A 12121-nucleotide genomic window follows, 5' to 3' on the forward strand; every position below is an offset into this window, starting at 1 on the left:
ACGATACGTACGATAATTATCGTACAAATACGATAATTTTTAGTTAAATTTCTATAAGTAGTGAAAAAAAGTTTCACTTTTACCGTGGTTTCATAAAACCACACAACATTTTTTTTTTGTTAGTTTGTTAGATTTTGGTGAAGGCGAGCGGAGAAGCGGGCGGGGCGCCGCATTCCAACGAGGAACTTAGCTTGGTCGAGTTGAATACGTTATTTCTTCTTTAAATCAGTCGAACTACAAATCTTAAGTTATAATCACATTATTTCTTCGCTAAATCAGTCGAACTACAAATTTAAAGGGATGGAATTTAAATCGAGGGATCTTAAACTTTATATTTAAACAGCAAAGTTTATTGACATCGAGTTGTTTTTGTATGTAAATGTGTAAAGTTTTATAAATATAAGGCAACTTGTAAGAAAATTAACCTCAAAATATAATTTATTAGTCTGAAAGTCAATTTTTAAGTAATTTATTAAGCTGAAAATTAAATAGAAAGCGTCAGTAATTATTGTCAGTAATATTGAACCTAATAAGTTATACAAGATTCGAGATATTTTCACATAGCCATTGATTTTACTTGTCGAGATCCATATTCCAGAAAATTTAGCAAAAAATTATATAAAATACAATATTCGTATTCGAGTCTTAGTTTATTTTTATTTGTAGTCTGTACATTCACGAGTTTTATTTTTCAGATGAATAAAAAATACAATTTTTTTTTCAAAAAAAATTTTTTTTTACATCACTAATTGGAAAGCTGTTTTTACATTCGTATTCATTATGTACCGACGATTATTTTGAAGTGAAACATCTTTAGGCGCGTGGAGTATATAATTTCAAGATCGCATCATGGCAATATCGTCACGTCATGGATTGAGGCGACGATTTTGGTATTTTGGAATCTTGTCAAAGAAGTTTCACTTCTAACACATGACATAATACAACTTCATGAAGTAAAAACTTGTATCTTGTACCTACTATCTATCTTTTTTTAAAATAATGAATACGAATATAACTTTAACTAGCTGTGCCGCGCGGTTTCACCCGCGTGGCTTCGCTCCTGTTGGTCTTAGCGTGATAATATATAGCCTATTTTACTCGTGGATAATGTAGCTTTCGAATGGTGAAATAATTTTTAAAATCGGTCCAGTAGTTTATGAGCCTATTCATTACAATCAAACAAACAAAGTTTTCCTCTTTATATTAATATTAGTGTAGATAAGCCAACTGCACCTTTACTTTTCTACACAAGTCAATGAACGGACGCCAGTGCGAACGCAGCTTTATATTCCTAACAGTAGTTGGAATACATTTAACCTTTTATATATTACTAGATTTCCGCCTGCGGCTTCGCCTGCGTTTTCAAAGGAAAACCCGCGTAGTTCTATTCCCGTGGGATTTCCGGGATAAAACCTATCCTATGTGTTAATCCAAGTTACCCTCTATATGTGTGATAAATTTCATTGTAATCGGTTCAGTAGTTTTTACGTGAAAGAGTAACAAACATACATACACAATACACATACATCCATCCTCACAAACTCGACTTGAAAAAATTGACTTTTTAATTGATTTTTTATTATTTATTGAAAAAAAAAAAAATTATTAGTTAAATGCATTCCAACTTAAAGTTAGGAAAAACATACTTGCGTGCAAAACACAGCGTATAATAAAACCAATATTAAATTGTAATTTATAATTAAAATTAAAAATTAATTCTGCTCGTTGTCCATGTCTTCACAATCTGAAAATAAATAAAAACATTTAAAATATATTCATGAAAACTTTTTGATGTGAAACCTTCTTTAAGCGCGTTGAGAGTATAAATTTAAGGCCATGGCAAAACCGTCACGTCATGGAGTAAGGCGACGATTTTGATATCTTGCCAGAGAAGTTTCACTTCAGACACGTGCTCGGCACACACACTTTTTTTTGTACATAAAGTTTAATGATAAGATTATCATTACACAATACAATTAACTCGGAAGTTTGTGAAGACGGATACAACCTAGTCTATTCTCCTAGGTTTTTGGTAAGTAGCCTATAACACAGGACTAAGGACACCTTAGGGCTAAATCTAGATTATAACTAGTACATATATATATTTATGTTAGTCTATAAGGTATTTATTCTATGGGTCTGTACAATTTATTGTCTGTTACCTGAAATAAATGTTATAAATAAATATATTAGGGCTAAATCACCTCACCGTGATAATTAGACGTTCCATTTGTGTTCTCAATCCTCAGTTGTTGTAACTGACTCCTTGCAGCTTCCTCTGGACTTCCTTCGCTCTCCTCCGCGTCTTCGAATTCCTCTTCTCCTGGAAATTATTTTTAAATAAATAAACAAATAAATAAAAAATGTGTTTTTTTTTTGCCAGCGGTTACCTGGAAGAGATAGCTTTCCATAAGGTTGCCTATTGTGCAATTTTTGTATATTTTATTAAACTAGCTTACCGCTCGCGGCTTCGCCCGCTTTTTCTAAAACCTAATAAATCTTAATATATATAAATCTCGTGTCACAATGTTTGTCCTCAATGGACTCCTAAACCACTTAACCGATTATAATAAAATTCGCACACCATGTGCAGTTCGATCCAACTTGAGAGATAGGATAGTTTTTATGAAAAAAAACGTAAACATGTAGGTACCACGGGTGAAGCCGGGGCGAACCGCTAGTTATATACTAAAACTTTCACCTTGAATCACTCTATCTATTAAAAAAACCGCATCAAATCCGTTGCGTAGTTTTAAAGATTTAAGCATACATAAGGACATAGGGACAGAGAAAGCGACTTTGTTTTATACTATGTAGTGATGTTATTTCTTTATTTTGGTGTGTACAAAAGCTTTCAATCTTCCATTTTATTTTTTAACTGTTTATAAATAATTTTAAAATGTTTCCCTCATTTAGTTCTAAATAGGGAAAACATATTTTGACGAAAACACAAAATCGGGTTTTTACTATCGCATATACACATAAGTATTTCTTTGGTCTACGGTTATGACCGATAGTTAGCATATATACATACTAGCTTTCCGCCTCGGCTTCGCTCGGGTGTAATGCTTAGCACTACACCCGAGTAGTAGAGTAGTAGCATTTGATATTCTGTATTACTAGCGGTCCGCCCCGGCTTCACCCGTGGTACATATTTACGTTTTCTCTACATAAAAACCATCCTCGTACTTCAAGGAATATAATAAAAAAAGAATTAACGAAATCGGTGCAGTTGTTCTCGAGTTATGCGCTTACCAACACATTTTGCGATTCATTTTTATATTATAGATTTATTCAACTTTCCTCTTGAATCACTTTATCATAAGCTGTTAAAAATCCATCAAAACGCGTTGCGTAGTTTTAAAGATCTGAACAAACTTAGGGATAGACGGAGCAGAAAGCAAATTTGTTTTATAATAAGTAGTATAACATTGCGTTTGATACACCAGTTATAAGTTAAAAACAGCTGAACAGATTTTAATGATGATAATGATTATGATAACTTAACATTTCTCTAACTACAAAGAATGTCTACCCGGTTAGAACCAAGAGGAGCAGCTATTAATTATTGACCAAAAAAAATGTGCACAAAGAAATAAAAATATATAAACCTTCATCAAAATCCTCTCCATCCATGTAAGGGTCCTCATCGTCCACATCCTGTGGGTCCGGGTGTAAAGCCTGACCCTGGCTCATCGCTGAATACATCGGCTGTAGGTCATGCTCGTTGGCTGGGATGAACCTAAAATTATATATTTTTTTAAATTTTGCAGTTATGTAGAAATATCAATTTGTTACACTTATAGAATAAAAATGCTGTTCAAGCAAAAAAAGTAAATATATTACTTGAAAAAGTAAACCACAATGCATTGTAAAATGTTGATTCACATTCTGTAGAAACAGCTTTCCGAACCGGTGGTCAATGGTAAATCTATAGTATATATACATATAATAAATCTGTAGAAGGGTCAATTCTGTACATTGAAAATATTGAAAAAATAAATAGCAGGGGATGTTACTGGATCGATACCAAACCCAAATATGTGATTAAAAAAATTTTTGTCTGTCTGTCTGTATGTTCAGGCATCACGTGAAAACTAACGGTTCGATTTCGATGAAACTTGGTATAATTATACCTTATTATCCTGTACCTAATGTAAACAGTTAGTGCTGATTTACACAGGGTCAGTAGACAAGTTAACTGTTTACTTAGACTTCAAGCCTCTGTACTGACTTCAAATCTGTTTACACAGGGTTTTTTTTCGGGTCAGCACTGATTTGCCTCGAATTTGTAGTCAGTTGCTGACCCTGTGTAAATCAGCACTTATACATTTTATCTTTGGCAGTGTAATTTTTATAGTTGACTAGATTTCCGCCCGCGGCTTCTCCCGCGTTTGCAAAGGAAAACCCGCATAGTTCCCGTTCCCGTGGGATTTCCGGGATAAAAACTATCCTATGTGTTAATCCAAGTTACCCTCTATATGTGTGCTAAATTTCATTGTAATTGGTTCAGTAGTTTTTACGTGAAAGAGTAACAAACATCCATACATCCATACAAACTTTCGCATTTATAATTATATTAGTAGGTTATAGCCTCTTAGGGCCAGGGCTATGTGAACTTGTTGAAAATAGTATTTGTTTCAATGCATGTTCTCTAGTTTGAACTATGTGTAGGTAACTAAATGGAATTTTAAACTTATAATTAACTAATGCTCAAAAAGTTAAACTATTTTATAATGCCAGTGCCCAGTAGCAATTATTAACCGACTTCAAAAAAAAAGGAGGAGGTTATCAATTCGGCCGGTATATACACCACTATTTTTAAATCAGTACAAAAACTTTAAGGACATGTTAGCGAATACTTTATTATCGTGATCATGATGTTAGAATTACATAATATCGATAGATAGCAAAGATATAATCATTTGTTTATTTAAGCAAGTCTCACTAAAATCATAGACACATTGCAGAGTTCATTCACTTATTCATTGATAGTATTACCACAGAATACATAATAGTAGCTAAACGCTAACCTTGGGCAATAAAATGAAACAAGAGATGTAGTTACTAACTTTATTTATTTTAATTTCCTAAATTCAAATCTCCCCTTCATACTTCATCCGGGCTTAGGACCGGAATAATTACTTTTTTACAATAAATTAAATAGGTACGTAGGTATGCAATTACAAAACAAACAATATCAAAATCGAATTTTGACGTATAAATTAAGAAGTTAGAATCAGCTGTTTTTTACAATACCTAATCTGTATTGAACTTAGGATTTTGGCGTGTTTAAGAAGTTAGAACCAGCTGTTTTTTACAATACCTACTCTGTATTGAAAGAAAAAACGATTTTGACGTGTTTAAGAAATTAGAATCAGTTGTTTTTACAATACCTAATCTGTATTGAAAGAAAAAACGATTTTGGCGTGTGAAGTTAGAATCAGCTGGTATTTACAATTATCTTAACTAACCTTACAAGTATTTCAATAATAAAATTGTCCTTCAAAATGTCCACCACCATTATCAATACACAGACGTGCACGTTTTATAAAATTGTTTTTTAACGAGAGAAGTAAGTAGGTATGTTTTTTTGTCTTTTCACTTCATCCAATATGCGCTGTTTTAATTATTGTTCGACACTAACCGGCTCACTTTTGTTCACTTAATTTCACTCCACAAAAAGAGGTCCAAGGGTGTGAGATCAGGTGAGCGAGGAGGCCAAGCAGCAGGCCCGCCTCGACCGATCCACTGACTTCCAAACTCCGCTGTGAGAAATTCATGAACCGCAGCGTTATTCGACATTCGTACTACGTCGAGGATCCTCTTAAAAATACGCTAGTACATTACACGTTAGCATTTTGTGACAACGCCTGCTGGTAAGCATTTACCACGACGGTTCGTACATTTGGCGATCGAGCGTTCGGGACTCGGGTACTATTATCTGTACATACGTACTGCTGCACTCGCATTTTCTCCACTCAAAAAGAACGCACGAAGCATAAGTGATAAGTACATAATCCCGTGATATGAATTGATATGATATTGTACCAGGAAAAACGTATACAAACGCGACGAAAAAAAGCAAGTTTTCACTTCCGCTAACAATTAGGCACTGTTTGTCCGTTGTCGCAACGCGTTCGGCGTTGGGGTGCGAACTGCGAACTACGAACTGCGACGCGGGCGCAGGCCACAGAGGGAAAGGGGGTGGCGGGGTGAAGGATGGCGAGCTTCGACGCGAGTTTGCCGGAATTTATCAATGGAGCTGTCCAGCGGACCTATTCGAAATCGTACGCTAGAAAATTACAACACAATACCTAGTGTGGGTCATTGACTAAGAATAGGTTTAACAATTTTTACATATTTATGTGGACAATTTTGGGACATTTCTGTTTGTTAGTGTTTTTAATTATTTCTTACACAAATATGATTGGTTAAAGGTACTTAACACCCTGTAAAATTTTATGTACTGATTAAAAAATAGTGGTGTATATATTTTTTTTTTATGTATGTACACCGATTACTCCGAGGTTTCTGAACCGATTTACGTGATTCTTTTTTTGTTCGATGCGGGATGGTGTCGAATTGGTCCCATAAAAATTTTATTCGGATAGGCCCAGTAGTTTTTATTTTATGAGCATTTTTGTCTGTAGGTATTTGTAAATTTTGCAAGTGCAAGTTTGAAGTCGGTTGTTTTTAACGCAGTTATCACTTGTTTTCCTATATTTTCTCAAATGTAAGATGCACTGCAGAGTACAGTATTCAGTCATATTTTTTTATCATAATTATTATTTACCTCAGCTGTGTGATGGGTTGATCGTCAGCATCAAATTCTTCGTCATCATTCTGACTATCACTTGTGTCTCCGCCTCCAGACTGGTTTTGGGGTAATCTGAAAATTGTTGCATCACTTTTGGTATAGCATTTATTATAAATACTTTTAGACTATTCAAGAAATCATATTTGTTTATAAGTAATATTTTGTTTTATTTATGCTGTTTTTACAGTAATAGAAAATCCCTATTTAGATGTGTGAATATATTGACAAATGTAAAAAGGTAAAAAATTTAAATTCTTATAAATCTATTCAAAATTACATTGTATTGTAACAGTCAGATGATAAATTATACTATTTTGCATGCGGGTAGGATCGCAGGGTAAACGCCCCATACAATTGGGATAAACTATTATCTATACTAATATTATAAAGCTGAAGAGTTTGTTTGTTTGAACACGCTAATCTCAGGAAATACTGGACCAATTTGAAAATTTCTTTCGGTGTTAGATAGCCCATTTATCGAGGAAGGCTATAGGCTCTATATAATCACGCTAAGACCAATATGAGCAGAGCACTGCGCGTAAAACCGTCGAGTCTAATATAATAAGTATGTACAGTAAATAAATTATTATTTAACTATCTTACCGCCCGCGGCTTCGCCCGCTTTGTCTAAAACCTAATAAATTATATACTAAAACCTTCCTCTTGAATCACTCTATCTATTAAAAAAAACAGCATCAAAATCCATTGCATAGTTTTAAAGATTTAAGCATACAAAGGGACATAGGGACAGAGAAAGCGACTGTTTTATACTATGTAGTGATATCACATAAATACAAAATTATTTTATATTCACCTTAATTCATAATTCAGCACCATATACAAGGCTGGGCTGGGCTCTCTCTGTATGGCATGTAGTGATATACTAGGATATAGCAGTGATATTGATGGTGAATGACCACCAGAGGCACCGACTCCTCCGCCCCATAGCACATTACTGAGAATTAATAATTATTTTTAATATATTTAATTCTTAGGTGACTTTTTGGGGTGTTTTAAAGTAAAAAATTAAAGTGAAGTGAATTAAAGTAAAAAATTAACTGATTTCACAGGATGATGATAAATTAAAACAGTTATGATGGGTACTGTTTCGAAATACAAAATAAAATCTAAGACAATTTCCAGGAATTCGAATTTCGAAAGAAAAAAAGTCCATTCATCCATCCAAACAAATATTATTTCTTATTAAAATTAGAATTATACTTACTTTTCTGTTATATATAACGTAGCTGTACCTATTTCTTGATCGTTTATGAACAATTTCGTTGATGGTGTTTGTAAAATAATGCCTTCTACCGGCACAGAAAATGTTGAAGATACCACAACCATTTTTAATGAGTCGTATTAAGTTTCAAATATCGATAGTTTAAGTTGTTAGACACGTCACTGTAATGTAACTATGACTAAAAAATATTAAATGCTAAATGAAACTCATTTGGAATCAGAAATAGAAAGAAAATAGTACAAATTCACAAAAAAACACGTTTCGCGCATGCAAATAACACAACCACAGACAGTAGAACACTTTACTCTTTGCAGTAGAACAAGTACCTATTAAAAAATAAACTAGTGACTTGAGGCATAGACAAAACAATAACTATTAACTATTCCAGGAGATAATTTGATCCTGATATTAATTAATTGTAAAAAGTATTCAAGATCTATCTACTGCTGATTTATACTATTCTATTTTATAAAAATTATAGGCGATTATTAGTCCAATTCGCATTTCTCTATTAAAAATATAGTTTTCTTCGTCTGTGGTCATCTAATTGTCAAAGCAAATTCGTTGACGTTTCTGAAAAAAAAAATGTAAACAACGTGTTTTGAATTTTCACTCCCGCGTGTCACTTGCGACGCTCTTTTCTTCAAATAATATTTCTGAATATATTAGAGAATATTGATTTTCTAAAAAAATATGTGATGTGATTAATAATTACTATAAATTCTATAACAGATAACTCAACAAACTATATATGTAAAACAGTAAACTTTGTAAACATAAGTTTTCATTTAACTTTCCTGGATATACCTATTTAGTAAACTTTTCAAAATACTTTTCTGGGACAATAATATTGTGTACAATGCTAAAGTGTTAAAAATTGTGTATTTCCTAATTTTAAAACACGTTAACAGGAATGGAGATTTCTAAAACAAAAGTTTTTATCAAAGAAGAACAAAACAACAAACATATTTTAGAGGCTGATGTAAGTAACTTTTATAATTGTTTTCTTTCAGATTAATAAATTACCTATGTACCGAAAACGAAGTGATATTATAAGATACTAGCTTTCCACTCGCAGCTTCGCCCGCGTAGTCAAAGAAAAACCCGCATAGTTCCCGTTCCCGTGGGATTTCCGGGATAAAACCTATCCTATTTCCCGGGAAAAAGTAGCCTATGTCCTTTCTCGGGTATCAAAATATCTCTATACCAAATTTCATGTAAATTGGTTCAGTAGTTAAGGCGTGATTGAGTAACAGACAGACAGACAGAGTTACTTTCGCATTTATAATATTAGTATGGATTATATGTATTTATTTACTTTATGTGGAATTAACATAGTATTATATTCATAGATAGCTATATAGAAATTATTTCCTATATCCTAAATTTTCATCAGCCTCTTCATGGTATTGGTGATGACAGCACTGAGAAATACTACAGACTGAATGATACAGTATTTGCTGAACCAGTGACAGTAAATGCTGAACATGAAACAGATGGTAAGTAAACAGACAGTTATTCAGCTATAGATGGATACAGTTCGATTCGAATGGCCACCCTTCATTTGTTAAATTGTGTGCTGGTCTCTGATGCCACAATTTATATTTTTGCTAGCAGTGCAAATGCTATCCTGGACCTCTGTAGCAGGTACTTGAATGCATGTTGGCGTACATAATACGTATTATGTATTGTTACTAAATTCAATGTATGTTTTGGTTTAATAACTGTAAGTACAATGACAATAAATAGATGGCGGTTCGAAAGTTAGGTGTAGGTGTGAGTGTGGGTGCGCACAGGTCCCTTAACGTCCCGCTAATACCTAAAATTGTTTTCTGCACATTGCATCATACAATATTCTGAGCCGCCATAAAGCATGAACCATACTTTACATCAATACTATGCTTTTATGAAACAATATTTTTTTAAATAAGTATTCATATATTTGTTTGTGTTAAAAAAGTGTACATTTGGAAGATATGCACATGCTTACATATTTTTTAATGTATTTATTAATTAATTTACTTACATAGTACATTAATTCTATTGTGTATTTTATTCTTGTTCAGGTAAAAAGGAAGACGAGTGCCAATTCACATTTATGGATAAAGTAATCATACAGAAGAATCCTAAAAAGAAATATAGAAAGTTTCATATTGATGTTGACAAATCTAGTGTGACATGTCCACAGGTAAGTAAAAAAAAATTTTTGTTCTATCAATATATTATATAATGTTGTTAGCTTTCCGACCGCGGCTACACCCGCTTTCTTTAAAACCTACTAAATTGTATACTTAACCCTTCCTCTTGAATCACTGTATCTATTAAAAAAACTGCATCAAAGTCCGAAGATTTAAGCATACATAGGGACATAGGAACAGAGAAAGTGACTTTGTCTTATAATATGTTGTGATATTTTGTTAGTTATATACATTCGTGTATTTATTTAATAATAGATATATTTACTTAAACTGTAGATATTATATTATATTATTTATATTATAAAAAAATTAATTTTTATGTTGGTTTTTAACTTTTTATGTATTTAATATTTTTAAATTGTAATTTTTGTATGCCGATTTTATTTTAATATGACTGACATTAGTTTTTAAATAGATATTTTATTGATAATTGTTAAACGTTATCTTGTGTATTTATCAGTTTTTTTAATGCTCATAAGTCATAACCGTTTTCAAAGGCATGTGGTGTTAGCCTGTAAGTAATTGTTACACTTGATACGTTAAATTGTATTTTTCCTTTTATGCCATATATAGTGTAAACAATTGTTGGCTATCCTTTGTAAATAAATAAATAAATAAATAATAAACTTTGCAACTATTTATTTATTAAACTACAACTTTTTTGAAATGTTTCTACCAAGCAGATTTGTGAAAAAACTTGAACTCAAATATTTATTAATATTTAGTTTTATAGTAGTTATTCAAATGCTTTATAAATAATTTTTTTAATGAATTGAAAAAATCAATCACCGTGGGATTCGAACCCGCGTCTTTCACTTTTCTGGAGTGACGTCTGGCCTCTCGGCCACCCGTGTTGAGACACCAGAGCAGTTGAATTTCTTTTTAACCGACTTCAAAAAGAGGAAGAGGTTATCAATTCGGCCGGTATGTTTTTTTTTATTTTTTTTATGTATGTAGGTACAGTGTACACTGATTACTCCGAGGTTTCTGAACCGATTTACGTGATTCTTATTTTGTTCGATGCGGGATGGTGTCGAATTGGTCCCATAAAAATTTTATTCGGATAGGCCCATTAGTTTTTATTTTATGAGCATTTTTGTCTGTATTTGTAAATGTTGCAAGTGCAAGTTTGAAGTCGGTTGTTTTTAACGCAGTTATTCTTGTACTCTATCGGCTTTATGTGCCTTAACTTTATCAAACTATCGTTTATACTCACCTTCTTTATTATAATAAACTGTAATATTTGTATGTAATAATAAGCTTAATAAATTTTGTTGTAGGAAAACTGTGGAAAAACGTTCAAATCGCAACCCCTTCTCAAGGCTCACATACGTAAAGTGCACTGTGCAGTTTGTATGTTTGTCTGCGACGTGTGCGGAATGTCGTGTACGGCTAAATACTTATTGATACGGCACATGGCGGTTCATGAGAAGAAGACAGTCGAGTGTCCTGTTTGTAAGAAAATGCTTAGTGTTAGGACGAGGTAAGTTCTTTTTAAAGTTTTTATTGTGTATTGGTATATTCTTTATCTTATACTAGCTGCTCCGCGCGGTTTCACCCCCGTGGCTACACTCCTATTGGTCGTACGGCGTACCGTGATGATATATAGCCTTTAACCTTCCTCGATAAATGAGCTATCTAACACCGAAAGAATTTTTTAAATCGGACCAGTAGTTCCCGAGATTAGCGCGTTCAAACAAACAAACTCTTCATCTTTATAATATTATATAGTATAGATTAATTTACACCCCATTATGGTATTTTTAATTTTTTTTTTATTATACATACTTGTAAGTTATCGTAAGACCCATTTTGAATATTATGCCGTCTGAAACATGTGTAACTAAAACTAGAGCTTGT

At 32.8% G+C, this 12121-nt stretch overlaps 2 protein-coding genes across 2 annotated transcripts; one reads left to right on the forward strand and one right to left on the reverse strand.

Moving 5' to 3' along the window:
- Window positions 1–1508: 1508 nt before the first annotated feature.
- On the reverse strand, window positions 1509–8350 carry LOC123703728 (methylosome subunit pICln). Its single transcript, XM_045651825.1, has 6 exons — window positions 8046–8350; window positions 7635–7775; window positions 6797–6892; window positions 3612–3742; window positions 2210–2323; window positions 1509–1744 (listed from the first exon to the last, which is right to left on the reverse strand). Exons 1-6 carry the CDS (start codon window positions 8165–8167, stop codon window positions 1713–1715), a joined length of 636 nt encoding a protein of 211 aa, XP_045507781.1. The 5' UTR covers window positions 8168–8350; the 3' UTR covers window positions 1509–1712.
- Window positions 8351–8976: 626 nt separating this feature from the next.
- On the forward strand, window positions 8977–11870 carry LOC123703683 (GDNF-inducible zinc finger protein 1-like). Its single transcript, XM_045651763.1, has 5 exons — window positions 8977–8997; window positions 9460–9562; window positions 10130–10251; window positions 11542–11744; window positions 11801–11870. The coding sequence occupies exons 1-5, from the start codon at window positions 8977–8979 to the stop codon at window positions 11868–11870; spliced, it is 519 nt and encodes a 172-aa protein (XP_045507719.1).
- The last annotated feature ends 251 nt before the right edge of the window (window positions 11871–12121 follow it).

The sequence above is a fragment of the Colias croceus genome, chromosome 27 (assembly GCF_905220415.1).
Source record: "Colias croceus chromosome 27, ilColCroc2.1".
NCBI classification, from domain to species: Eukaryota; Metazoa; Arthropoda; class Insecta; order Lepidoptera; family Pieridae; genus Colias; species Colias croceus.

Coding starts and splice junctions, on each gene's coding strand:
- LOC123703683 (XM_045651763.1), top strand. CDS start 8,977: ATGGAGATTTCTAAAACAAAA. Junction 8,998..9,459: donor TGGAGATTTCTAAAACAAAA/GTTTTTATCAAA, acceptor AATTTTCATCAG/CCTCTTCATGGTATTGGTGA. Junction 11,745..11,800: donor ATGCTTAGTGTTAGGACGAG/GTAAGTTCTTTT, acceptor ATCTTATACTAG/CTGCTCCGCGCGGTTTCACC.
- LOC123703728 (XM_045651825.1), bottom strand. CDS start 8,167: ATGGTTGTGGTATCTTCAACATTTTCTGTGCCGGTAGAAGGCATTATT. Junction 7,776..8,045: donor ACGTTATATATAACAGAAAA/GTAAGTATAATT, acceptor ATTAATTCTCAG/TAATGTGCTATGGGGCGGAG. Junction 6,893..7,634: donor GTGCTGAATTATGAATTAAG/GTGAATATAAAA, acceptor AACAATTTTCAG/ATTACCCCAAAACCAGTCTG.